Here is a 25867-nt window from a genome sequence, read left to right on the forward strand (position 1 = left end):
ATAACAAATAAAAAATCCACAAATATAATATTGTGAAGCATCTAATAGGGAATATTAATAAATATATATATATTTATGTTTGTGAGGGGTGTACAGGGGTGTATATGCTGAACACTGTTTATGTATATATATTTGTTTGGCTATGGTAATGGCTATTTATATTTCATACTCTGTAATATTTATATATTGACCCATCCAGTTTTACATAATACTGTGTACTCTTTGCATACAACCGGGAGGAGCCATCTGAATCTTTTTGGTTTGAGACTTACGGTCTCATTCACTTCCATTCATTTTTAGACATTAAAAACAGCTCATTATGCTGCTTGATGTTGCAAACTGATTTTTCTTATTATATTATTTTATTTTGTCTGTAAAGTCATGCAAATACTTGTTTGTAGAGCAAGTAGTTTACTAGTTAACTAGCTAAAAAGATATTTTTGTGCATGATTCATAATTTCTCCTTGTTATTACTGCAAAATCTAGCCTCACAAAATATTTAAACATAATTATCAAGCAAAATTATCCCTAATTTAATTAAAATTGTACTGCATTGTTTTGCATGAATGCATGAAATGCAAAACAAAAGCAAATTGTTCTCACAATGACTCACATTAAGTGCCACAGACATGTGGATAAATGTTTTAATGTATTACACGAGAGTGTGGGGTGGGGGGGCATTGTTTTATAGCTCTTGTAATACAATTTTAGATCACATGAAGTCCACTGCTGACTACCATTTTAGTTAGAGCAAGCCTCTGTCATTCACAGACCACTGTAATCAAAACAAAAGCAGTTAACAATATTTGTAGAAGAAGATTGTGGCTGCTGGACAAAACCAAAATGAAGTCATGTTGAGCAAAAAGATGTCAAATTGATAAACTTTGTTCAGGAGGGTAGTGCAATTTGTGTAATGTCTCAAAGCATTATTTGTGTGTGTTTAGCCAGTGGTGTATTACATGGTGAAATGGTAATCGACTGTTTATTTCAGGCTATGTAGCAAAAACAGTTTAAAGTTGTTAAAATGTCACAGATGTTTAACAAAACAACACCACAAAAATGAATCACCAAAAAAAAAAAACATATATACTAAATATAAAGTAAAAGAGAACACTATTTAGTCAGTCAGAAAGTATCTAATTTAAGCAGTGATGTTTATTTTTTTTTTAGATGTCTTTATATTATAAATATACACGTGTCTGCCTTATATTGTATTTATTTATGATGTGTATTGTCCTTTTTCTTACAATTATAAACTTTAAGCATGCGACTGTTGCTCATCTATCTCAGTACATAAATGGTAAATATTGTGTTCTGATAATAAAATAACAAAAAATCCAAAAACATGAAAAAATCTGAATCTAAATAAAATGAAAAAAAAAAAGAAATTTCTGTAAATCATCGCAGCAGAATCAGTCATTTAGAGATCCCATAGATCATGGCCAAAAATGGTGAAATTATGAAGGGATATGTAGTTTCTTCTTGTGGATTTTTATGCAAAAAATATCTGCGTCTTTATCTGTACCGTTACTATTAACTCATAACCTAAGCTATCATTTTGGTCATATCATTTACCCCTAATGACTGTATAATGGTGTATCATGCAAAACCTCAGGGAACACTAAACACCACTGTGGAACAAATTCGCAAGCATTTATTATTTCTCTCTGTCTCTCTTTCCTACAGGGTCGTGTGATAAGAGGTGCTTACCGCTTTCAGGCAGTCATTACAACATTTGAGATGATTTTGGGAGGCTGTCCAGAACTTAACGCAATAGACTGGCGCTGTGTCATCATCGATGAAGCCCATCGGCTCAAAAACAAGAACTGCAAGCTACTGGAGGGCTTCAAACTTATGAGTCTGGTACTAATGAGAACTTATTTCAGCTTCATTAACACACTTTCACAAATATTGTTGTCCAATTTTTTTGGAGTGTGATGTCTCTCTGTTGACTCTTAGGAGCATAAAGTATTGTTGACGGGCACTCCACTACAAAACACGGTAGAGGAGCTTTTTAGTCTTCTGCACTTCCTGGAGCCGACCCGCTTCCCTTCTGAAAACACCTTCATGCAAGAATTCGGAGACCTCAAGACTGAGGAGCAGGTGCATTATATAATTCATATATACTATATATATATATAAATCATTTATATGCTGTATCGGTCAAAAGTTTGGAATCAAACTTTTTTAAAAGTTTATTCTGATCAAAAAGGCTGCAATTATGTATTATTTTAAAAACAAAAAAACTGCTATTGTTATTATAAGTATATAATACATATTATTTATTATTGATTATTCAATATTTTTAATGTAGTTTCAATTGAAATGTATTCCTGTGATTTTAAGCAGATTTTTGAACATTACTCGTCTCATACATTCCTTCAGAATCAAAATATGATGATCTGCGACTTTCGTCATTATTATCAGTGTTGGAAACCTTCTTTGTCAAGTACCTTACATTATTCAAGGGTTAAAATGAAGATATTTATATTGTGTAAAGATTTAATTTCAAATAAATTATTAGCCAATATATTTTTAACAGACAAGTTTCTCAAACCTACAGCGAAAGATCAGCATTGATAATCATATTAATGATAATAATTGATGATAATAGAATAGAAAATCAGCATATTACAATGATTTCTGAAGGATCAAGTCAAGTCAAGCTTTATTGTCATTCCGCTACATGTCTGGACATTTAGAGAAACTAAATGTTGTGTCTCACAGGACAACCATACTGCATAAATAATTCATAAATGCAAACACAACACTGAACATAAAAGCTATTTAAAAAAAAAAAAACTGTGATACTGAAAACTTTTAAGTTTGAATACATATGTATGTTCTGCCTCTACAGATCAGAACTGCTTGCTCACTGTCTGAATTTAAAAATGCATCTTTTCCCTTGTGCATTTTATTGCAAATAACTATATGAGGATTGGGGCGGCATGGTAGCTCAGTGGTTAGCACTGTTGCCTCACAGCTAGAAGGTCACTGGTTCAAGTTTCGGCTGGGCCATTTAGCATTTCTGTGTGGAGTTTGCCTGTTCTCTGTGCTGGAATAGTTGGCGGTTCATTCAGCTGTGGTGACCCCTAATAAATAAGGGACTAAACTGAAGGAAAATGAATACATTGAGAATCTGTATTACTATTATTTTTCCTTCTCTGTTTTTTACCTTTCCACAGCTCTTTGGCTAGTTGGAGTTAAATTTAAGTGAAGAATTATAAACTAATTTTGATAGGAGCATGTGATATGATTGATCACGGCTGGCCTCTCACCCGTAATCAGTAATAATCCAATCAGATTGATCCAAGCTTGCAATAGACTGATTTCACCCTACTGCCTAATCTTCCTTTTGCAAGAATCCCACCTTCTACCCCATTTCATTCTTTTCTTCACTTTTCCAAGGGGAGCTCTCGAGACCTACCTGATCTCGGCCCCCCTTATATGCTTGTTAAACAGGCGGGAGCCGTGGGCTCAATTATCTGAGAGCTCAGGGTTCTCTCCCAGAACAGCATGCCAAATCTGCTATTAACGCCAAGCATATCAAAGTGTGAACTCTTGAAATGTGCTTTATAAATAAAGTTGCTGAAATCATATATTATCTTTTCTATGTCTGTGCCTGTAGGTCCAGAAGCTCCAGGCCATTCTGAAACCCATGATGCTGCGCCGTCTTAAGGAGGACGTGGAGAAGAAGTTGGCCCCTAAAGAAGAGACCATTATTGAAGTGGAGCTCACCAACATTCAGAAGAAATACTACCGCGCCATTCTGGAGAAGAACTTCTCATTCCTGGCTAAAGGGGCTGGTCAGGCCAACGTCCCAAACCTGCTCAACACCATGATGGAACTGCGGAAATGCTGCAACCATCCCTACCTCATCAAAGGTACAGCCACACACACAAATAAACTCTACTTCTGATAGATCTAACATGACTATATTGGGAATGGTCCTAAGAAGTCTCTCGCTCTTCTTTTGCTTCAGGGGCTGAGGAGAAGATTATGGAGGACTTCAAGGAGGTGTACAGCCCCGCAGCAGTAGATTTCCACCTGCAGGCTATGATTCAGTCAGCAGGTAAACTCGTTCTCATTGACAAGCTGCTCCCCAAGATGAAGGCTGGTGGACACAAAGTGCTCATCTTCTCTCAGATGGTGCGCTGCCTGGACATCCTGGAAGACTACCTCATCCAGAGAAGGTAAGAGTACAAATATTTGCAACATAATGTACCATGATAAACATAATGTACCATGATTTGATAATGTACCAATGATAAACATTATCTACTTGTTCCTATGTACTTGTAAGTGGATGGCTATTTAAATTACAGTGAATTGCTCTTGTTACAGTATACTCCTGCAGAGTTCTTGAGGATTTTCTTTCAGTTTGTGACATTCTACTGTACTGTATTTGTCTTAGATATACAGCAGGTACATATGCAGTTAATCTAATCTACATTTTTGGCATTAGTTCAATGTCAGGGTTCGAGTTGCCTTCACATATTTCTTATCTGTCTGGGTGTGTATACAAAGCTTTCTTAGCACCAGCGAGATCACGTGACAGTACCATGCATTGGCTGGGCTTAGTTTCTTTCATTCTTTCATAGTCTCATTCATTTTTTCTCTTGCCTCAGCTTGTCTGTGACAGTCTAGCAGTGTGTGAACAAAGTGCTGTGTATGTTGGCTGCTGCTGTTCAGTGCAGCAGGACGCAGACACTCCAGGGATCCAACATCAGGCACAGTCCCACAGGCACAGCTCTGCCCAAAGTGGGTCACAGAAGGCAGGAAATAACAGGGGAAAAAATAGGGGACGGTTATTTTGAATAAAATGAGAAGATGAGATAAAGGGCAGGAATAGAAGGAATGAAAGAAAGAAAAAGGAGTGAAAATACAATGTGGAATGGGAAAGGGTTTTCTGAATAAATTACTGATGTGTCTTCTTGAAAAATCAGATGTTGTGAATTCAGCACAGTTTATCTCAATAACAAAGTGTATTTAGTCTGAGTCAGTCTGTAGATATGACTCTTATAATACATATTCATACAGTACATGTATAGTAAGGGTGCAGCGGTTCTCACGATTCGGGTTGTATCACGGTTTTAGGGTCACGGTTTCAGCACAATATGGTTTGTGTTATGCTTAGAAAAAAATGTCTACAGAACAATTCAAAGAACTATAAACATATTTATTGCGTAACAAACACCTGACAATGCAACGGCTTCACACATATGACTGTAGATTTGCATGTCTTGCATTAATTAAATAAAAGTACAGCAATTTGGAAAATTGTATATTCAAATAAATTGCTCAAGAAAATAAAGAATAAAAGTTGAATTTTCCCTTTTTCAATTTTACATCTCAACTCAACAGTCAACACATCTTAATAATTGAGCACTTTTAAAGTATTGAGTTTTCATTATGCTTGCATTATCAAGGAAACAACACTTGATTTCTACATTTTATTATGATTACAAAGATCCCCATTTCACTTATTAGCACCATCGTAATGAATGAAACTTAAGGAAAGAGAGAGTGTGCAGCTCTTCTCTCTCAGTTCAGTGCTGTTCTTAGCAGACAGCGGGTAAACAGAGTGAATAGCGAGAGTGATCGGGTGCAGAAGAACACCGAGCAGCAGTGACTGAAGTAACAAACCTGCTGTGTGTCCGCATCTGTAGCTTTTGGGTCTGGACAAGGACCTTGATCCGCCTGTTAGTGACCACTGATCTAGGCTATCTTTGCAACAACAACTAAGCGGCATCCCTTATGTTTTTGTATGAATTTACATCGAGTAACTGTTAATAATGCATTTTCTGAACCACGGATCACAGGGCGCACTGAACCATGGAAGGACAATGGGACGTTATGTTTTGTTTACATAGAACCGTTTCATCCCTAATGCATAGTAGTGCTTATGATTATAGGTATTTAAGCATCAAAACAGTTAAAGTGTGACACCGCTGTATTTGCTTTCTTGTGTATCTTTATTTTAAAGTATGTATTTATTTACTTATCCTCTACATACATACAATGACATGGTCATTTGAAGACATATGCATGTATAAAATAAATATTGATTATAATGTTAAGTTTTAATACTATCCTTCAAATCACTAGGTCAGCATAAGGTTTATAATCATTTAAAATATATAACAATTCGGCATGAACACATTCTTTTGCTTATTTTGATAAACGCAGGTCAAAATAATGCTTATGCTGTTTATTAATTACATTTATTTGCTTTTTAATTTAAAAATGAATTATGCTAGTTTAATGGTGGTAGAATATTATGTAGTACATATTTAAACTGAATTTTACATTGACTAAAGGTATAAGCAAGTATTAATATAGTTTCCTGTGTGAATAAAACCAGGTTTGTAAGTTAGATGTTGTGCTTATTGTCTGTTCACCTACTATGTGCAATTGTGATTTGAAGAGAGAACACCAATTTGAAATCAAGCTGAAATTTCTTTTCAGATACCTCTATGAGCGGATAGATGGCCGTGTACGTGGAAACCTCCGTCAAGCAGCAATAGACCGTTTCAGTAAACCAGACTCAGATCGATTCGTCTTCCTGCTGTGCACTCGAGCAGGTGGACTTGGTATTAACCTCACTGCGGCCGACACCTGTATCATCTTTGACTCTGACTGGAATCCACAAAACGACCTGCAGGTACGCACACGTAAACATTTCTATTGGTGGTTTACACGGACTCTCCATAGGTGTAATGTATTTTATACTGTAAAAAAGTTAATTACATGGCCTTACCCTTAAACCTAACCCTCACTGGAAGCCTTCGGCAAAGTATGATTTTTAAGCATTTTGAATTACAAGGACACCAGGCATGTCCTCATAAACCACTGTAAAAGAGTACAGCTAGGTCATTCTCATGCCATTATACAATAATCTGTCCTGTAAACCACATAAACCTGTACACACACACACACACATACACACACCCATGATAATTAAAAAATGTTGACTAATTTTTCTGTTTGCTATTTGTCTCACAGGCTCAGGCTCGCTGCCACCGCATTGGTCAGAACAAAGCAGTAAAAGTATATCGACTTATTACACGCAATTCCTATGAGCGAGAGATGTTTGATAGAGCCAGCCTGAAGCTGGGATTGGATAAAGCGGTGCTTCAGAGCATGAGTGGAAGGGACAACAGTCTAGCAGGAGGAGGAGTAAGTCATCAAAAATTCCATGTGTAACGGGGTTTTCTCCAGCCCTCATTCTGTTGTTATTCTATACACAGAGATTTGTTTTCAGGGTTGATGGTGTTGACAGATCTGGACAGATTTCATTCATACTGTTGTTATATATATTGGCGGGTCTCATTCACACTCGCTCTGTGTCTGTCTGTGCAGCAGATGCAGCAGCAGCTGTCTAAGAAGGAGATTGAGGACCTTCTGCGGCGTGGAGCTTATGGTGCCATCATGGACGAGGAAGATGAGGGAAACAAATTTTGTGAAGAGGACATTGACCAAATCCTGCAGCGCAGAACCAAGACCATCACCATTGAATCTGAGGGTCGGGGCTCCACCTTTGCCAAGGTCCGTTTCTCTCCTTCAACTTTTATTTAACATATTTTTGTGTAATAATAATTAAAATATTCTTACGTTTTGCTTTTAACACTCTTGTTAATCAGAAATGAAAATGATCACATACTATGGTTGGCCAATGAGAGAATTATGCTATATTCAATTTTTATGAACTATTCTTTAAGTGTATCCAGGGCTTGACAATAACACCTGCCAACGCGCCAATGTGGGTACATTTCAGATGTGACGGGTTAGATAGACGCTCCCACTAGCCACTTTGGCTGGTTGAAAATGATTTTTAAATTGCAAGTGCTGCCTTGTCACTAAGGATTAGAATGTTAGTTTATGATTTGTCAATATGCGTGCAAATGTGATCTTAGAATCCAGAAGCAACACGACTGACAAAAATAACTGGTAAATACTCAATCGGAGGATGATTACACGCATGGTGGACACAGGTGATCCTCACTCACTGACGAGGGCATAAGTGTTGTGCGCATAGTTAATGTAAGGTGTGCGAGTGTTTTAAAAGCTTGCATGCTCTCGTGTCCTTGTGCGAAGCAACCATGCTCTGAAATGCCACTGTTGCGATTGGTTCTCTTTGAAATAGAAAAAAATGTGATGGACATACATACAAGAAATTGAAATGATCGAGGAGGCATGTGGACACAACACAACATTTAAATCAAGTGATTTTATCATGTTATAGTCAAATTTTTACATGTAAAATATATTATCCCAACAACAAAATTGTGGCTAGTGAAAATGGCCAGTGGCTAGTAACATTGGAAAGCTACTAGCCACAGTGGCTGGTGATTAAAAATAGTTAATGCCAAGCCTTGAGTGTATCCTATGATTTTCTGTCAAAATAAAAACTTGGCTCTATCAACAAATGAAAACAAAATGACATCAGTAAAAAAAATGAAAATTATATAAGTTATTTAAAAATTCATTTTAACATTTTAAAAATGTTACAGAAAGAAAATTAATTAGGATTAATTACAGTTGTTCTGGATGACATTATTTTTAGTTATACTTTTTTATTATTAAAAAAGCATTATTTAGCACAGAAAGATAATTTAAGATTGTTGGTTTCAGTATTGTGCAGCTGTATTTTTCTTTCCAATAATGGCTGTTTTCATTGTGGAGATGTTATTTGGCATAACATTTTCATTTGTTTTTGTTGTGTTCACAGGCCAGCTTTGTAGCTTCAGGGAACAGAACAGACATCTCTCTGGATGACCCTAACTTCTGGGACAAGTGGGCCAAGAAAGCTGAAATTGACATGGATACAGTCAATGGCAGAGTAAGTTATATGCAAACAAAAAAGGAGGAGAAAAGCCCACATCCTTGTTACAAACCATGTCAAACTGCACATCTATGCATGTACTCTCTGTTTTGATACCAATGGTTGAAGGGAAAACCCCCAGAAATGAGATTTTGATGAGAGAGCTATTACTGTAAGAGATGAAAGGATGCTGACTAACCTGATGAAGGTGTAATGTAAAGAACTCTCTGAACTAACTCAATCAGTCTTTTCTGTGGGTTCCTTTTTGTTTTAGTTGAAAGTGCTGTAGTTGAGAGCCCAGGCTGATTGAAAACAAACGATGAATGTGGTTGCTGTTATTTAAATGCACTGCTGTCAGTAAAGGTGGGTCAGTGGTTCTGTTTTCGCTGATGCCTTTGAATGTGTTTTTGCTACAGAACAGTCTGGTGATCGACACCCCTCGGGTCAGGAAACAGACCCGGCCATTCAGCTCCACCAAGGACGAACTGGCTGAGCTATCAGAAGGGGAGAGCAGTGGAGATGACAAACCAAAACTCCGCCGGCCGCATGACCGACTCAACAGTTATGGCCGCACGGAGTGCTTCAGGGTGGAGAAGAATCTGCTGGTGTATGGGTGAGTGATTACTAGGGAGCTGCAGATAAGAGATTTGTAATGGCACATTTCCACTGAGTGGTATGGTTCGGTACGCTACAGTTCGGTATGCTTTTATGCCTGTTTCCACTGTCAAAAGGTACCAAAAAGCAAATCGTATGACTTTTTGAGTATCATTTCCAAAGGGTACCTAGCACAAAAGAAGGGTACCAAAGAGCAGAGGTAGACTCATAGCTGAACACCATTGGTTTACAGAGAAATGTCACTAGTGTGCAACAAGCCAGGAAAATGGAAGAAAGCAGCATTTTTAAATAAATAGCCGAGACATTACATTTTTATAATATATATGAATAAAAACGAGCCATGGTCGACCTGAACTCAAACAAACCTTATTGTCGTCCTGATGAACAGCCACAAATGCAAGAAGAAAAGTGCTTCTGACGACCTTTCAGACATGTATTCAAAAGTGATGCATGAAAAAAACATTCACATGTGCTGGTAAAAAATAAAACGTTGTGGTTTGTACTGACCACGATGTTGCTTGTTGTTTTATGACCCTAAAAAAGGCCTAAATGTAAGTATGCATATAATTGCAGACATTACAGTAGGCTATTTCACACCATTGATCTTCAGGTATAATCAAATCCTGTTTATAGAGAGATTAGTAATTAACATTTATACACATGTATTTATGTATATAAAGCATGTGTTTAGTAAGACACCCTGGAGACACCCTGATAAAGTTGATCCGTACTGTACCGTATAGTACCGTACCACTCAGTGGAAATGAGGCATTAATAGTGTATGTCTAAACAAAAACACAGTGGTTCTTGAGTCCTTTAATGAGTTTGATAAACTGAACTGAAATTTGCAATGCAGGACAACCCTATGAATTGATTTTAGAAGCACAGTAATAACAAAAATAATTCACGTCTGTTCAGAAAAATTATTTAATGCTTATGCTCACAAAAACTGTAAAAAAATAAATACGTTTGGAAAGAATTATATTTTTTAAAAAGTGTGGTTTTATTTTAATATATTTTAGTATTTGAATGCAAATGCAAAGCTGGATTTTCAGCGGCCATTTCTTCAGTCTTCATTGACACATGATCCTCCAGATATTATATTAATATGCTGATTTGGTGCTCAGGAAGCCTTTTTTATGTTAATTTTAATGGTAATGTTGAAAATGGCTGTACTGCTGCAAATGTTGTACTGCTGCAAATGGGGATGCATTTTATGTGGGATTATTTTAATCCTCTGTGGTATTAATAAAAAAAAATATCCTGAAAATGAGTGATGTGCTATACAATTAAATTAGCAATTTGTATATTACAAGTCAGCAGCTCATACATTATATACAGTATTTCAATGAAAAATACATTTTAGAATGAATCATACTTTATTGTATATTTAGTTAATTTATATTCTGTTAAAGGGACAGTTCACCCAATAAAAAGCATCATTTACTCATAAGTCATTATTTACTCACCCTTTAACCTTTGAGTTTATTTTTTCTTCAAAATAATATATACTGAAGAAAGCTGAAAACCTTTAACTATTGACTTCCACAGTAATTGTTTTTCCTACTATGGAAGTTAATGGTTACAGGTTTTCAGCTTGCTTCAAAATATCTTCTTTGGTGTTCAACAGAACAAAGTAACTCATAAAGGTTTGGAAACACTTGAGGGTGACTAAATAGTGAGTACATTTTGATTTTGGGGTGAACTATCCATTTGATATGTCATAATGTTAATAACAGAAGTAATTATGAAGCTCTTTTTAACTAATGTACAAATGTATTGGCTAGATCGATACAGGAAATGAGACTCCTCTTCACACTGATGATAGAATGATGAATCTATGTCTGTGGTTACAGATGGGGCCGCTGGAAGGACATCCTGGCTCACGGGCGCTTTAAGCGACAGCTAAGTGAGCGTGACGTGGAATGGATTTGCAGGGCACTCCTGTCATACTGCCTCGTTCATTACAGAGGAGACGACAAAATCAAGAGCTTCATGTGGGATCTGATCGCTCCCACAGAGGACGGCAGGACCAAGGAACTTCAGAACCATTTGGGTATGAGAAATGAGTGTTGTTTTAAAATAAAGTTAGCAATTAATGTCTGGTTGTACATGAATTTGTAAGAGTCATTAAGAGCTTTTTAACTGTGATGCAGGCTTGTCGACTCCAGTACCCCGAGGCAGAAAAGGAAAGAAGATGAAGACTCAGTCAAGCTCCTTCGACATCCAGAAGGCAGAGTGGATCCGAAAACACAACCCAGAACACATTTTGTCTGATGACGGCTACAAGAAACACTTGAAGCACCACTGCAACAAGTGAGTATTGCATCACAGGTGCAATTTATCCTTCCAAAAGTTTGGGGTTGGTAAGAAATGTCTCTCACTCTCATCAAGACTAAATGGTACACTTAAAATGGTAATATTGAAAAAAATGTAATTGCAATTTAAGTTAGTTTAGTTGTTGTCTGTTTGGATATATTTAAAATGCATGACAGCAGCCATTATTACAGTTTTTAGTGACATTTTTAAAGGTTATGGTTTTTATCCTCTTTCATTATCTACACTATGCTAAACTGCTTTGACAGTCTACATTGTAAAAGCTCGACCAAAAAAAAGATAAATTTATGGAACTGATAATTATTTTGTGATCATTCTAATTATCAGGGGTCTCATTTATAAATGTGACGTATGCACAAATCATGGATGTAAATGTGCGTGTGCCAGAACTCATGCAGAAATTGTGATCTATAAAAGAGAACTTGACAGCAGATCGGGCAGAATGTGCGCAGCTATAAGTAAACTCTCAAGTAAACATATTTAACTTAAATATAATTATATGTAACTTAATTGTACCACTTTAAATCACCTTATGACCCATAATCATAAGATTAAAAAAAAAAAAAAAAAAATATATATATATATATATATATATATATATATATATATATATATATATATATATATATATATTCTGCCGTACGTTAAATTTTAGGAAGGTTTCTACATAAAGATTTAAAAATGAGACCCCAGAACATTCTAATATGTTTTGTTCTAAAAATAAAATCATACTTTTTTTTGTAAAAACTGTGATGCATGTCCACATTGGACATTATATAATAATATAAGTTGTATTTATATTTCAATAAATATAAGTCATTTATTTGAATTACACGTTCACGTTGTTTTTGTTTTATCCATTTTAATCCATTTAGTGCATCCCAGCTGAATATAAATATTCAGTTGTTAAAACAAATGACCCCACACTTTTGAGCGATTAGTCAAATGTGCTTCTGTGCATGTTCTGATGTAATTTTCACTGCCATATGGCTGGTGTTAATGGGTGTTAACACATAAATCGCTTGTGCAACGACAAACTGACTAGAAGTCATTTGTTTTCTTTGGACGTTGCCGTTTTTGTTGCCAACTGTTGGTAATGCAGAGTAGGCATGTACATGGAGAAAAATTTGGCTTTGTAAAAAATGAGCAGTGTTTTTAATGAGGATGGTATTTTTACTGGTAGGCATAATGACACTGGTGCTCAGAGATCCACTTTTGTTGAGATATTATCAAGTTTTACCAAGACTATGAAGAATTAACATTACAGTCATTTGTAATTCTGCAGTGATGTAAAGAAACAGTTGCTTGAAAAACCATGTGATTTGAGAGAGTCTGTTCCATGCATTCATTCATGATCAGATATTTAAAAGCCATGGCTCACAGTAACAGCCACTTTCAACAGCATTGGATAGATACCTGCAACTCTGGAGGAGGTGGATGATGCAATAATGAAAGGGAATCTTCCATTTTAGCTGTGTGATCATCTTATTCTAAAGCTCACTCTCACACGCCACTGTAGTCACACAACAGTTAGGTTTTTTCCCTAGGAAGTGGGTTAAGAAAGGTGGTTTCAGGTCATGCTTTTCAGTTCTTAATGCTTGAATTTTCAGTCTCACAACTGAAACTGGTGACAAATCAAGTTGACTACTGTAGGATCCCATTCTTTCTTTTTTCAAATGCTTATACATATTCTCATAGTGGAAAGCAGAGTGTTGTTGAACAAGTCACGCCGTCAGGCTCTGTGATTTTGCTTTGATAATTGGACTGTTCTAGACCAGGATGTGTGTGTGTGTGTGTGTTTGTGTTTAGGGAGTTTATTGCTGTGCATTCATTGCTCTCTGCTATTGGAGAAAGTTCCCCATTGTTTAGTAAGCTGTTTAACACACACACACACACATACCAGCGATGACCTGAAACACAGCTGTCAGCTTCACATGCATCTGCAGTTTCTCTCTGGGCTAGAATGTTAGGGTGAGCACGTCGGTTTTAGTTTGAGAGAAAATTAATAATCTTTAAGTTCGAAATAGTCAAGGACACATAAAGATGCTTGAATGTTCTAAAAAAATGATTATGCTGTGCATTACACTTGAAATAGTGTTGTTGTTTTGTGCATTTGGAATACCAACATTCATAGTCATTTACAGTATGTCTTTGGAAAAACATGCATTAGATAAAATTATTGACACCTATTAACACCAGTCATATGGCACCACATATTGCATCAAATTGTACACATAAGTGCATTTATATTACTGTTCAAAAGTTTAGGGTTGGATATATAAACAGTTGAAGTCAGAATTATAAACATATTATTAAATTTGAATTATTTTATTTTTTCCTTAATTTCAGTTTAACGGAGAGCAGATTTTTTCAACACATTTCTAAAAATAATAGTTTTAATAACTTATTTCCAATAACTGATTTATTTTATCTTTGCCATGATTGCAGCACATAATATTTTACTAGATATTTTTCAGGATACTGGTATTCAGCTTAAAGTGATGTTTAAGGCTTAACTAGTTAAATTATGTTATCTAGGCAAGTTAGGGTAATCAGGCAAATCATTGTATAATGATGGTTTGTTCTGTAGACTACCAAAAAATAATTGTTTAAAGGAGTTGCCAATTTTGACTTTAAAAAAATATTTTTTTAAACTTAAAACTGCTTTTATTGTAGCCAAAATAAAACAATTAAGACTTTTTCCAGAAGAAAAACAAAATTATAGAAAATACTGTGAATATGTTCTTAATCTGGTAGATATCATTTGAGAAATATTTAAAAAAGAATTTAATATTGCACAGGAGGTCTAATAGTTTTGCTCTCAACTGTATATATTGTTGTAATAAAGTTAAAGAAGAAGGATATCATTTAAATTATATATTGAAGGAAAAATAAAACAGACGGCAGCTTCTCATGGAGACTGCAGCCAAACTGAAAGCAAAAGTAAAACAAACTTGTCCCAGCCTGGTCCTGTTTTGTCTTCCCCCTCCGTCTCTCCTTCCTTTATAGTCCAGAGCTCTTCCGTGAGACTTGAGGCTGGTGTGCGATGCAGGTGCTTCTCATCATCACTAAAGCACCGGCCTCGTTCTGTTCCCACTGCTCTCAGCCCTGCTTCCTTGCTACAATCGGCTTATTTTGCAACATACCAATATTCAGTTTAAATAGCAATTTAAAGGCTTAACCAGGTCTTTTGTTTATCTAGGCAAGCTATATTCATTAGTCACGTTTTTGGATAACCGTGGATTTTTTTTATTTTTGCCAATATGACTACATAATATTGTACTAGCTATTTTTTAAGATACTAGTATTCAGCATAAAGTGTAATTTAAGGCTTAAACACTTAAGTTAGGTTAACTAGGCAAGTTAGGTTAATAAGGCAAATCCTTATATAACGATGATTTGTTCTGTAGACAGTCCAAAAATGTATATATAACTTAAAGGGGGCTAATAATATTGATATTAAAATGGTTTTAAAACTGCTTTTATTCTGGCCAAAATAAATCAAATAAGACTTTCTCCAGAAGCAAATCAATAAAAAAAAATCATTAAAAAAATATTTCAAAGGAGGGTTAATAATTTTGCTCTCAACTGTATATATCGGCTTTTATCGCAAGATACCAATATTCAGTTTAAAGTTCAATTTAAAGGCTTAACTAGGCCATTCGTTTATCTAGGTAAGTTATATTCATTAAACAAGTTTTTGGATAACCATGGTTTCTTCTGAAACCAATCGCAAAACAAATCTTGAGGTGCTAATAATATTGACATTAAAACTGTTTAGAAAAATTCAAAACTGCTTTTATTGCAACCAAACTAAAATAAATAAGAAAAATAAATCTACACTTTCAAATATTATAACTTTATTCGGTTGTTTTTATTAAACCAATATGATTACTAGTAAAGTTATTATTAATTAACCTCATTGTTTAAGGGTAAAAGTTCAGTTGAAAGGATATGTCAAATTTAATATTCCTGCCCAACATGTTCAATCAATGCCACACTTCATATATCATTCGGCAGAACCCCATTTGAAAGACCTTTATTACTGTATAGTGCATTTTAGGAAAAGTTGCTGTTCATACAGGCAGCGCTAACATGCAAAGAAACACTGTGAATTGGGGTGTGCAGAGAAGCTCAGTCGCCCCATGAGGGTGCATGGACAGTTGTGCATTATTTTGATTGCATTAGGGAACACTCTGTATTTTCTTGTTTCTATGTGCGTTGACCTCAATCTCTCCTCCTCTGTCCATCAGGGTGCTGTTGAGGGTCAGGATGCTGTATTATCTGAAGCAAGAGCTGATTGGAGCACAGTGCCAACAAGTGTTGGAAGGGATTGATGCCAGGTATGTGTCATCATGTTCCCTCTTACATTATTTCTACACTAGTCTGGAAGATGATAACTGGGGGATGTGGTTTGTATATGTAGAAATATCACTACTTGTAGTTTCTAATTGAGAATAAATTAATTTTTAAGTCCTTCTAAAAAAAAAATATATATATATATATATATATATATATATATATATATATATATATATATATATATATATATATATATATATATACATATATATATATACAGTATATATACAGTATATATATATCCAAGGTTTCAAAAGCTGCTCACTTGTGTATCATAGTTCTCATTAGATTTTAGGATTATAAATAGGTCCTCTTTGAACTACTCCAGTATTAGTCAGTTTCAGCCAGTTTTTTATACTAAGAGGAGCATTGAAGCGCCACCTGCTGTTTAACTGTGGAAACTTCAGTACACTTATAATATCAATTCCAGCATTTAAAGCAGTCGTTCACCACAAATAAAGACCGTGTCATAGTTTATTCACACTAGTGTCACTTTTAATCCTCGTGGAACATAAGAGATGAAATGTTGTCAATGTTTTTTTCAGTATTCATGAAGTGCCACAAAAGCACCTTTAAAGGAACCATTCACTCAAAAATGAAAATTTCCTCAGTGTTTACTCACACTCAAGCGGTTTTATACTTGAACGCAATGGAAGATATACTGAAGAATTCAAAGGGTAAAACAGCCTTTCACTTCCATAAATGGGAACCAAAAATACTTTGAAAGTTAATAGCTGTTATTTTCAGTATATCTTCCTGATTTCAACAGAAGAAGGAAAAAATCAAGTTTAGGATCATTTAATGATGGCAGAATATTTTTTTTTTTTTTTTTTTGGTGGGGGGAGAACCCAGAACCTAAATACAAAATACTAAATACATCTATACCTTTCATTTTAATTCTCAACAACTCAAGCTCTTTACCAGTTAGATATATTCAGTTCATTCAGATCCACTAAACATAATCAATGCCTCCATACAGTTAAAAAGATTCACTCATGTTTAATTCACTCCATTTAATCACACTCTAGTGGTTTCAAGCAGAGTTTCTAACTTTTGTTGAACACAAAAGAAGATGTTTGAAGAATGTTGGACACCAACAGTAGCCATTAACATCCATAATAGAAAAAACAATACCAAGTCGATGGCATCCAGTTTCAAACATTCTTCATAATATCTTCTTTTGTCTTCAGAGGAAAGAAACTCCAATGGGTTTGGAGTATGTGAAGACTAAATGAACGGATTATTTTTGTGTCTCTTTACTTAAAAGTTAATAATATCATTTGTAACGCTACATACTATAGCTATTTGATTAGCTCAAAAAATGTCCAATTATGATCAGCATCCAGAAACATCATGTTAATCTCTACTAAAATGTAAAGCAACACCACTGATAATACCTGATGTGTCTCCTTTGGTTTCTTTCAGTGAGATAGAGATCCGGGTTCCTGAGCTGGACCGTTCAGAGATGCCTGCGATGTGGTGGGACATGCTCTCGGACAAATGTCTGCTGTTAGGAGTTTATAAGCACGGTAAGTTTCATCAGCTCTCAGGTGATCTCAGATGTTCACACTCTTATTTAATGACCTAATGATGTCTGTGTGTTGTTGCAGGTTATGAGAAGTACAACACTATTCGTGCAGATCCAAAACTGTGTTTCCTGGACAGGGTTGGGCGGCCGGACGAAAAGGCCATCGCTGCAGAACAGAGAGGAAATGACTTTATAGATGGGTAGGAGACACAAACATGTGCTCCATTCATACAGATAGAGGAAGTCTTTTATCAGTTTGTGCCTGCAGAAGCTCAATGAGGTGTTTGTAACTGTGTTTGTTTGTGTATGTGTGTGTTATCTGTGTGTGCAGGGATGTGGACGACCCTGAGTATAAGCCTGCTCCTGCTTTGATGAAGGATGATATGGAGGTAGGCAAGTGGAAGAAGGAGAACTGGACCTGATAACACATGAGGCCATGCTAAAGCTTATAGAAAATATAACCTGGTGTGTTGTGAGGAATGGGCAAATTTTAGCACTGGTTGTATTTATGTGTTGGAAAGCCTGCACCAGATAAGAAGTATAATTAAAAAACCATGAGTAGGACAGTAGTTTCAATTCAATGAATGCAGCCACAAAACAGAGGTGTGTTTTTCTGTGAAGCTGAACTTAGAATATTCTTTTTTCCAAAGTTAGATATGTTTTTTTTTGCTAATTTTATTCATTTATTTTGCCATGCAGAATCAGATAATGTAACAAAACAGGGGTTTTAGGCCGTGTGCAAAACACTTGATGTATGAGGGTCAGCGCTTTAATAGTGAGACATGGTTTTCTCTGATTTGTATCTTAAATAATAATATAAATAGTTTATATAATAAAATGCATGCAATACATTTGACTACACCTATAACGGATTATACCATTTTGGATGGCACGAAAATCGTGTCAATCAGTCTCAGAAAAAAATATTCAGCAGTCTGAAACCGGCAGATCTAGAGGACCAATAGACATTGCAAGTCTTCACATGGCACTTATCTTGTAAAATAGGTGTTTGCGTCTTTATATAGCCCAAAAGTAAAGTTAAACTCATAGTTTGAACTTTGCACTTAAAGCAACCTCTGAAATAACTATTCTAAGATTACTGTAGGTCAGAATACACTAAATATAATAATATACCTCAAAACACTGAAAACTCATTATGTTATATTAATAAGTTGAAATATAATTTAAATAAATACATATATTTGATACTACACGTACTAATTTTGCCGAAAAAGTTGACCCTGTGATCTTCAATGTTTAATTTGCACCCTGGTTTTAGGGGTTTCAAAATATATATATATATATCTTTATATTATATAAATATATTTATCATCATGGAATCACCATTCACTTGTTCGACACATTTTAGTTTCATTCTTCTGTTTAACACTAAAAAAAAATCTTGAAAATTGCTGGTAGTCGGCACCCATTGACTTCCATAGTATTTCGATGGGTGCGAGGAACCAACATTCTTCAAAATATCTTCTTTTGTGTGTAAAACCACATGAGAGAGAGAGAGTAAACAGCGATGTCATTTTTATTTTTGGGTAAACTAACCCTTTAACTTAATAGAAACTAAAAAAAAAAAAAATTGAAACTTCTCAAATTGCATTCTGTGTGTTTTAAAGTAGATCTGTTCTGTGTTAACATGTGCTCTTTTCTATAGGATGATGCCTCCTCTCCAGGAGACCTGGTCATTACTGATGCAGGAGGTACAGTGTTGTATTGTGTTTTTCATTTGCTTTTATATAGACATGTTTCAGTGTGTTCTGCGTTTGCAGTAAGTAGTCATGAGTCATCAGCAGTGTGTTTGTGTGTTCATGCAGAAGGAGGGTCTATGCTGGACGGTGGTGGAGGGACTCTGAGCTCTGGCTCAGGGGTGTATTGGCCCTCACCCTCCGCGCTCACCGCCCGACTGCGGCGTCTGATCACTGCATCTCAACGCTTCACCAAGAGCAGACAGATCCTTCAGATCCACCAGACGCAGCAGGCCATGACCCCGGCCCTCTACCCTATGCCCCCCACACTCACTGACACGTTCAATCCCAAAATCGCTGCTAAGATTGAAAGACAACAGCGGTGAGAGGCTTTAGTTAACATCCCTAACAAAGACAATTCATTCCTGTCACTTTATGTGTGATCCGATCAAATTAATAGAAAACATAAATAATAATAGTGAGTTAGCTAAAAGCTTGAATACACCAAATTACTTTGGCCCCATTCTTTTTTTCTTTGTTATGCAGCCTGGAGGATTTAGTTGCCTGAAGCCAGACTGAATATGTTTGGCAGGTGGAGTTGATAGATTTCACAGAAAACCATGTAGAAAATGAAAGGCACTGGATTTGTTTTAGCTTCAGGCTTATATATATATATATATATATATATATATATATATATATATATATATATATATATATATATATATATATATATATATATATATATATATATATATATATATATATATATATATATATATATATAAAGATGCTTGATATTTTAAGCTGATTTTAAAGCACATTTTTTTATTAAAAGTGTCACTTCAACAACAATGTGAAAGTATGTTGTGTGTGATACTCAACTGTTTAGAATATGATACCCAGTTTTCGATCCGTGTATGATGTTTGTTGCTTTAAGTTCCAATTTGATATTTAAAGTTGTGTAATGTATTCCAGATTAGTTCTAAAGATGCAAAAGTATGTTTTTTTTTTCTTCTTAAAAAAAGAAATCAAAGACACTTTTGACAGTAATTGATTAGTTAAAAAGGTCATATATTGTGTGGCCTTGAAATAATAATAATATTACAATTAATAAATACACATATAAAAACATCCTCAAATTTGAGAAAAAAGGGGGAATAAAATTGTAAAATGAGGTGATGCTAAAATAGGACCTGTGCATCTAAGATTAAAAATAGAGATAGAGTAAATTTCTTTGTGTAACTTTATTTATATTGTAATCTTGATTAACTTTCAATAGATGGACACGGAGGGAGGAGGCAGATTTCTACCGTGTGGTTTCGACTTTCGGGGTAGTGTTTGATCCAGATTTGGGCCGCTTTGACTGGACCAAGTTTCGAGCTATGGCTCGACTGCACAAGAAAACTGATGAAAGTCTACACAAGTACCTGTGTGCCTTTATTGCCATGTGCAGAAGAGTCTGCCGCCTGCCTGCTATAGAGGGAGGTGAGCCACAATCCTCTATACACTCACACACTCATAACAATTTTCCCTTAGTGTACCTGCTAGTGCAGTATCACATTTTCTTTCTTATTCATTTCCATATTCTCCTTTCTTAGATATGGTTGACTCCTCTCTTGCTATACAACCAATCACAGAGGAGCGTGCATCACGTACCTTATATCGCGTGGAGCTGCTGCGGAAGATAAGAGAGCAGGTGCTGCGTCACCCGCAGCTTTATGAGCACCTCGCACTGTGCCAGCCAGGACCCGATCTTCCAGTCTGGTGGGAAACAGGATCCCACGATCGGGATCTTCTGCTTGGGGCGGCTAAACACGGAGTGAGTCGAACTGACTACCACATCCTCCGCGACCCGGAGCTCTGCTTCATGGCAGCCCAGAGAAACTACAGTCAGAACAAGGGATCCACAGCACAAGCTCAAGCCCCGAATCAGACTCTTTCGCTGGGACAGTGTCACACCCCAACCCCTCTTCCGACCCCCCTCCAGCACATCCAGATGAAAGAGGCTTCTGCTTCACCCCTCTTGAACCAAACCGAGCTGAAGGAGGAGCCGCTGTCAGAGGGAGAGGAAGAAGCTGGAGAGCGAGAGTTGAAGATGGAAACTGCTTCTGTCAGACCTCCCACACCTTCAGGAGTGGATGAGAAAGATGACATCCTCAAAGTGGGAGAGAGTGAGAGCAGGATGGAGGCGGCCAGGACAAAACCACTCACACCCAACTCAATAACTCGCAAACAGAAGAAGCTGAGCAAGCGGAGCCGCAGGGAGGCCAGGAGAGAGTCCAGATCAGACTCAGACTCAGACGGCTCCTCGTCCAGCTCTTCATCCAGCTCTTCTTCAAGATCTTCTTCCTCATCCTCGTCTTCATCAAGGTCAGGATCCAGTTCTTCATCCTCGTCTTCCTCCTGTTCCTCAGGCTCCTCGTCGTCTTCGTCATCATCATCCTCGTCTTCAGAAGGCAGTGACAGTGAGGAGGCACCAAAAAACGGTGAGTGTGCTACACTAACATTTCAAATATTTGTGGCAGATACAGTGCTCAACACGTATAAGTACACATCTTTAAAAATTCATATTTTTAATATGAAGCTCTACAATATTATATTTGTGCATATACATTAGATTAGTCAGTACTGAAGCCAAATCTGGAGCTTATCTAACAAAATAACTTAAGATAACGGTGCAAAAACTAGTACACCCAAATGTTCAATTCAATTCAGGTGTATTTCTATAGCGCGTTTACAATGTAGATTGTGTCGAAGCAGCTTCACATAGAAGATTATAGTGAATTAGAGTTTAGTTATAGAGTTTAAGTTCAGTTCAGTGTGGTTCAATATTCACTGCTGAGAGTCCAAACACAGTAGAGCAAATGTATGTTATAGAAAAAAAAATTAATAAATAAAAAAATAAATAAATAAAATCAAGAGCAAGAAGCAATAAATGTAAACATTTAGTTGAAATTTTGCAGATTGTAATTTTTGTTTTTGCAATATTTTGCTTGAATTTAATTGTATTATTTTATTATTTCAAAATATGTTTGGTGATTAAAACATTGTTTTAATAAATATATCTGTTTAAAAAATCTGTTTTCTTTAAATGCACCAAAATACATTGCCTATATTCACTGAGAAATTGATAAAAATATTCATTTTCAAAATGGGGTGTGCTCCGTTATGGTGAACACTGTAGAATAAAGGGTTAGTTCACCCCCAAAAAGTATTATTATTTACCTTATATAAATAAATAATTAAAGTATTATTATTTACCTTCACGTTCTAATCCTCTGATACTTTTATTCATATTTGCAACACAAATGAAGATATTTTAGATGAAATCTGAGAGTTCCCTCATCCTCTATAGAATGCAGCAGTTCCAATATGATGCTTGCATGATGCATGCTGACTTAAATAGCAATTTGTCGTGTTGCCTGTGCACCCTGACTTGAAATAGTAGAGAAAATAAAGTGTGAACAAAGTCATTTTTCAAGGCTTTTTTTGGCATTTGGAGCTTCATATGATTACAGTTGAACTACTGAGTTTGGATGAAATAAACCCACGAGAACATGGGGAGAACACGCAAACTCCCCACAGAAATGCCTATTGACTCAAACCAGCGACCTTCTTGCTGTGAGGCGATCATGCTACCCACTGTGCCACCATGATGCCATAGATAGTTTGTCTCACTAGAAACAAAAGTTCAAGTTGAGCAGATTGTGGGATACTGTATGCAGAGCAGAGTGACCTGCTTGTGTAATCCACATTTTGGCAAATGTAGTAAATTGTATAGATATTAAAAACTGTTTGCACAATATGAAAAAAAAAAAAAAAAAAAAAAAAAAATATATATATATATATATATATATATATATATATATATATATATATATATATATATATTTTTTTTTTTTTTTTTTTTTTTTTTTTTTTTTTCTAGTGTGGTGAGTGTGGTTTAGCAAAATGTGAAATAGACAATGTTTAAAGTGTGTTGATGTGTTTCGTTTTAAAGAGTTTGTTTGTTTTCTTGTAGCATCAGTTGTTCCTGGTGTTAAAGGCTTTGACGAAGACAGCGTTGCATCACTCAACACTACACAAGATGACATGCAGGACAGTCATGTGACCAACGGTATCTCTAATCCTCCCCACCCTTTCCAGGGAGGCTACATGCTCGCTGCCTCCTACTGGCCAAAGGTGAGCAGTGTAGTTATTTTCTGCACAACTCCGTCAATTTTAGTTGTTTAATCATAAACAACTGTCATTTCATGAATTAGAACTGATAAACTTACACTGATAAACACTCTGCTTCTGAATATAATTTAATCATATGGTTCTTTGTATTTGTAATTTGTAATGTAATTTAGGAAATAATGTATTTATATTGCAGGACCGTGTCATGATAAACCGGCTGGACAGTATATGTCAGGCAGTATTAAAGGGGAAATGGCCGGGGGTTCGTCGTGCATATGAAGGCAATGCAGTAGCATCTTTCTACACCACCAAGCTCCTGGACAATGCAAGCACGCTCCCCGAAGACCCCTCAGACTCCCCTCAGGGTTCAAAGGTGAAGAAGCATGTTGCAGACAGAGAAAAGGAGTTCTCAGTCAAAATCAATAACGTATGTTATTTTACGTTCTCCCCCACAAATGCCGATCTGCAGTGTCCTTGCAGTGCTTGGCATATTTTGATTGTTTTTATTGTTTGGTCCCCCCTTTTCCTCCAGTATTTGTTTGTTTGGTTCCTTCTCCCTTTCATTTGTTTTAGCTTTGAAAGTTTTGCAGCTTCAGTTTCATTTTTACTTTGCTATCTTAGCATTTTGCTTTCTTTGACTACCTGGAGACCAACTGACTCTCGCTGGAATCACTTCAAGTATACAACACTGATTTTGCAACATTGACTTTTTTTAAACCAAACACACTGCACACAGTCAATCTTACCCCTTTGTCCTTTGCTTTTAAGGTGAGGTGTGGCATTTCCGTCTTAATAGAAAAAGGCTATAACCACCATTCATTGCTCATTACCTCAGTACTACAAGAAATATTGCTAAATGCTTGTCATAAGCATAGTTTATTGTAATATATTAATTTTAATGTTTTACTATATTTTATAAACACAAATTAAGACTTTTTTAAGGAAATTAATACATGATTTCAAAAATGATACATTTTCAATTTCATGTATTTCAAATAAATGTTCATTTCGATGTTTGATTAATTAAATAATCTTAAAACAAATTATAATTTAAATGCAAAGATAAATAAAATATAAACCAGCAACTGTTTTCAGCACATAATCATGATACACGTTACAGTAGGCTTAAATTAGCATATTAGAATGATTACTAAAATAATTATGTGACACTGAAGACTGGAGTAATGAATGCACTAGCTTTGACAACACTGGAATATTTTAGGTTAGATTACATATGTTAAAATAGAAACTATTTTTTATGCATTGCAATTATATTTCACATAATTATGTTTTATCATTATTTTTTTTCCAAGAGTTGTTGACCGTTAGAGAGAAAAAAATATTTAAACCCTCATTAAACAGTGATTTATAATTTTATTTAAACTTAGTTCAAACATTACTCATTAACTGTGCCTGTGTTTCTAATATCAGGCTGATCAGAGTTCCAAAAAATACTGTTTGTGCATCAGATAAATTACACACATCACCTTGAAGTACTTTGACTCAGTGTTTCAGTGGTCAAAACTACTAGACACATAATATTTCCTTGATTCAAAACTACCTCTGTGTCAATTGGGTACCTCTTTTTTATCTGTAAAACTTCTGTATTCATTCAGCAGACCTCACAGGTCTCAGACTTTACAGGGAACCTTTCTATTAGCAATGTGTCTTTAACCTCTGACCTTTGTCCTGTAACCTATATCAGGAGGGCAGCCTTAAACTGACCTTCCAGAAGCAGGGTTTACCCCTGAAGCGCCCCCTGGAGGGAGAAGAAGGACCTCTTGCCCAACAGCAGTACTTAGCCCGACTACAAGAGTTGCAGAATGCGTCTGATATCAGCCTTGCGGACTACACCAAAACACAGAACTATCCACAAGGTAGCATATAACCATACTTAAGCCTGATTTATACTTCTGCGTCAAACACCGGCGTATGCTACGGCGCTGACGCATAGCCCTTCGCCGTGGCCATCGCCGTCACTGACGTGCACCTCTCAAAAAATGTAACTACACGTCGCAACGACGCGTAGCATAAGCTCTGTGATTGGTCGGCTTGGTAGCGCTGACGAGTCTGGGCGGGACCTAGAGGCGCGCGAATGGCGCGACGCCGCGCGAGCGATTGTTTACAAGTGTGGAGTCCCGTGAAGGAGCTCCGGATGGAAAGTTTTGTTTTGTGTTTACCTCATAGTTAAAGTTGTTGCACGTCCGCTGGTTCCTGCCTCAAAATGAGCGAGTTTGAGCCACTTGTACATCCCGGAAGTGTTCAGGAAATGCAAAAAAGTAGCGAAGAAACTTGACACAGAGGAACATTTACACCTCACTG

The 25867-nt window shown here is 36.1% G+C and overlaps 1 protein-coding gene across 27 annotated transcripts in view; it reads left to right on the top strand.

The window, feature by feature from the left end:
- The window catches only part of chd9 (chromodomain helicase DNA binding protein 9), a 117041-nt gene that overhangs the window by 84663 nt on the left and 6511 nt on the right, over positions 1–25867 (top strand). For 14 of the 27 annotated variants that reach the window (XM_073908761.1, XM_073908763.1, XM_073908760.1 and 11 more), the window contains 22 exons: positions 1687–1863; positions 1960–2103; positions 3629–3884; positions 3983–4193; positions 6469–6664; positions 7006–7179; positions 7363–7548; positions 8732–8842; positions 9241–9437; positions 11296–11495; positions 11596–11755; positions 16030–16119; positions 17564–17667; positions 17749–17866; positions 17998–18055; positions 19333–19378; positions 19493–19745; positions 20646–20851; positions 20965–21852; positions 23388–23548; positions 23742–23918; positions 25251–25422. In XM_073908761.1, the coding sequence (XP_073764862.1) occupies positions 1687–1863; positions 1960–2103; positions 3629–3884; positions 3983–4193; positions 6469–6664; positions 7006–7179; positions 7363–7548; positions 8732–8842; positions 9241–9437; positions 11296–11495; positions 11596–11755; positions 16030–16119; positions 17564–17667; positions 17749–17866; positions 17998–18055; positions 19333–19378; positions 19493–19745; positions 20646–20851; positions 20965–21852; positions 23388–23548; positions 23742–23918; positions 25251–25422 (4285 nt within the window). Of the gene's footprint in view, positions 1–1686; positions 1864–1959; positions 2104–3628; positions 3885–3982; positions 4194–6468; positions 6665–7005; positions 7180–7362; positions 7549–8731; positions 8843–9240; positions 9438–11295; positions 11496–11595; positions 11756–16029; positions 16120–17563; positions 17668–17748; positions 17867–17997; positions 18056–19332; positions 19379–19492; positions 19746–20645; positions 20852–20964; positions 21853–23387; positions 23549–23741; positions 23973–25250; positions 25423–25867 lie in introns of all 27 variants that reach the window. The other 13 variants (XM_005169013.6, XM_068218460.2, XM_005169012.6 and 10 more) reach the window with 1 other exon arrangement.

The sequence above is a fragment of the Danio rerio genome, chromosome 7 (genome assembly GCF_049306965.1).
Source record: "Danio rerio strain Tuebingen ecotype United States chromosome 7, GRCz12tu, whole genome shotgun sequence".
In the NCBI taxonomy this organism is placed as follows: Eukaryota; Metazoa; Chordata; class Actinopteri; order Cypriniformes; family Danionidae; genus Danio; species Danio rerio.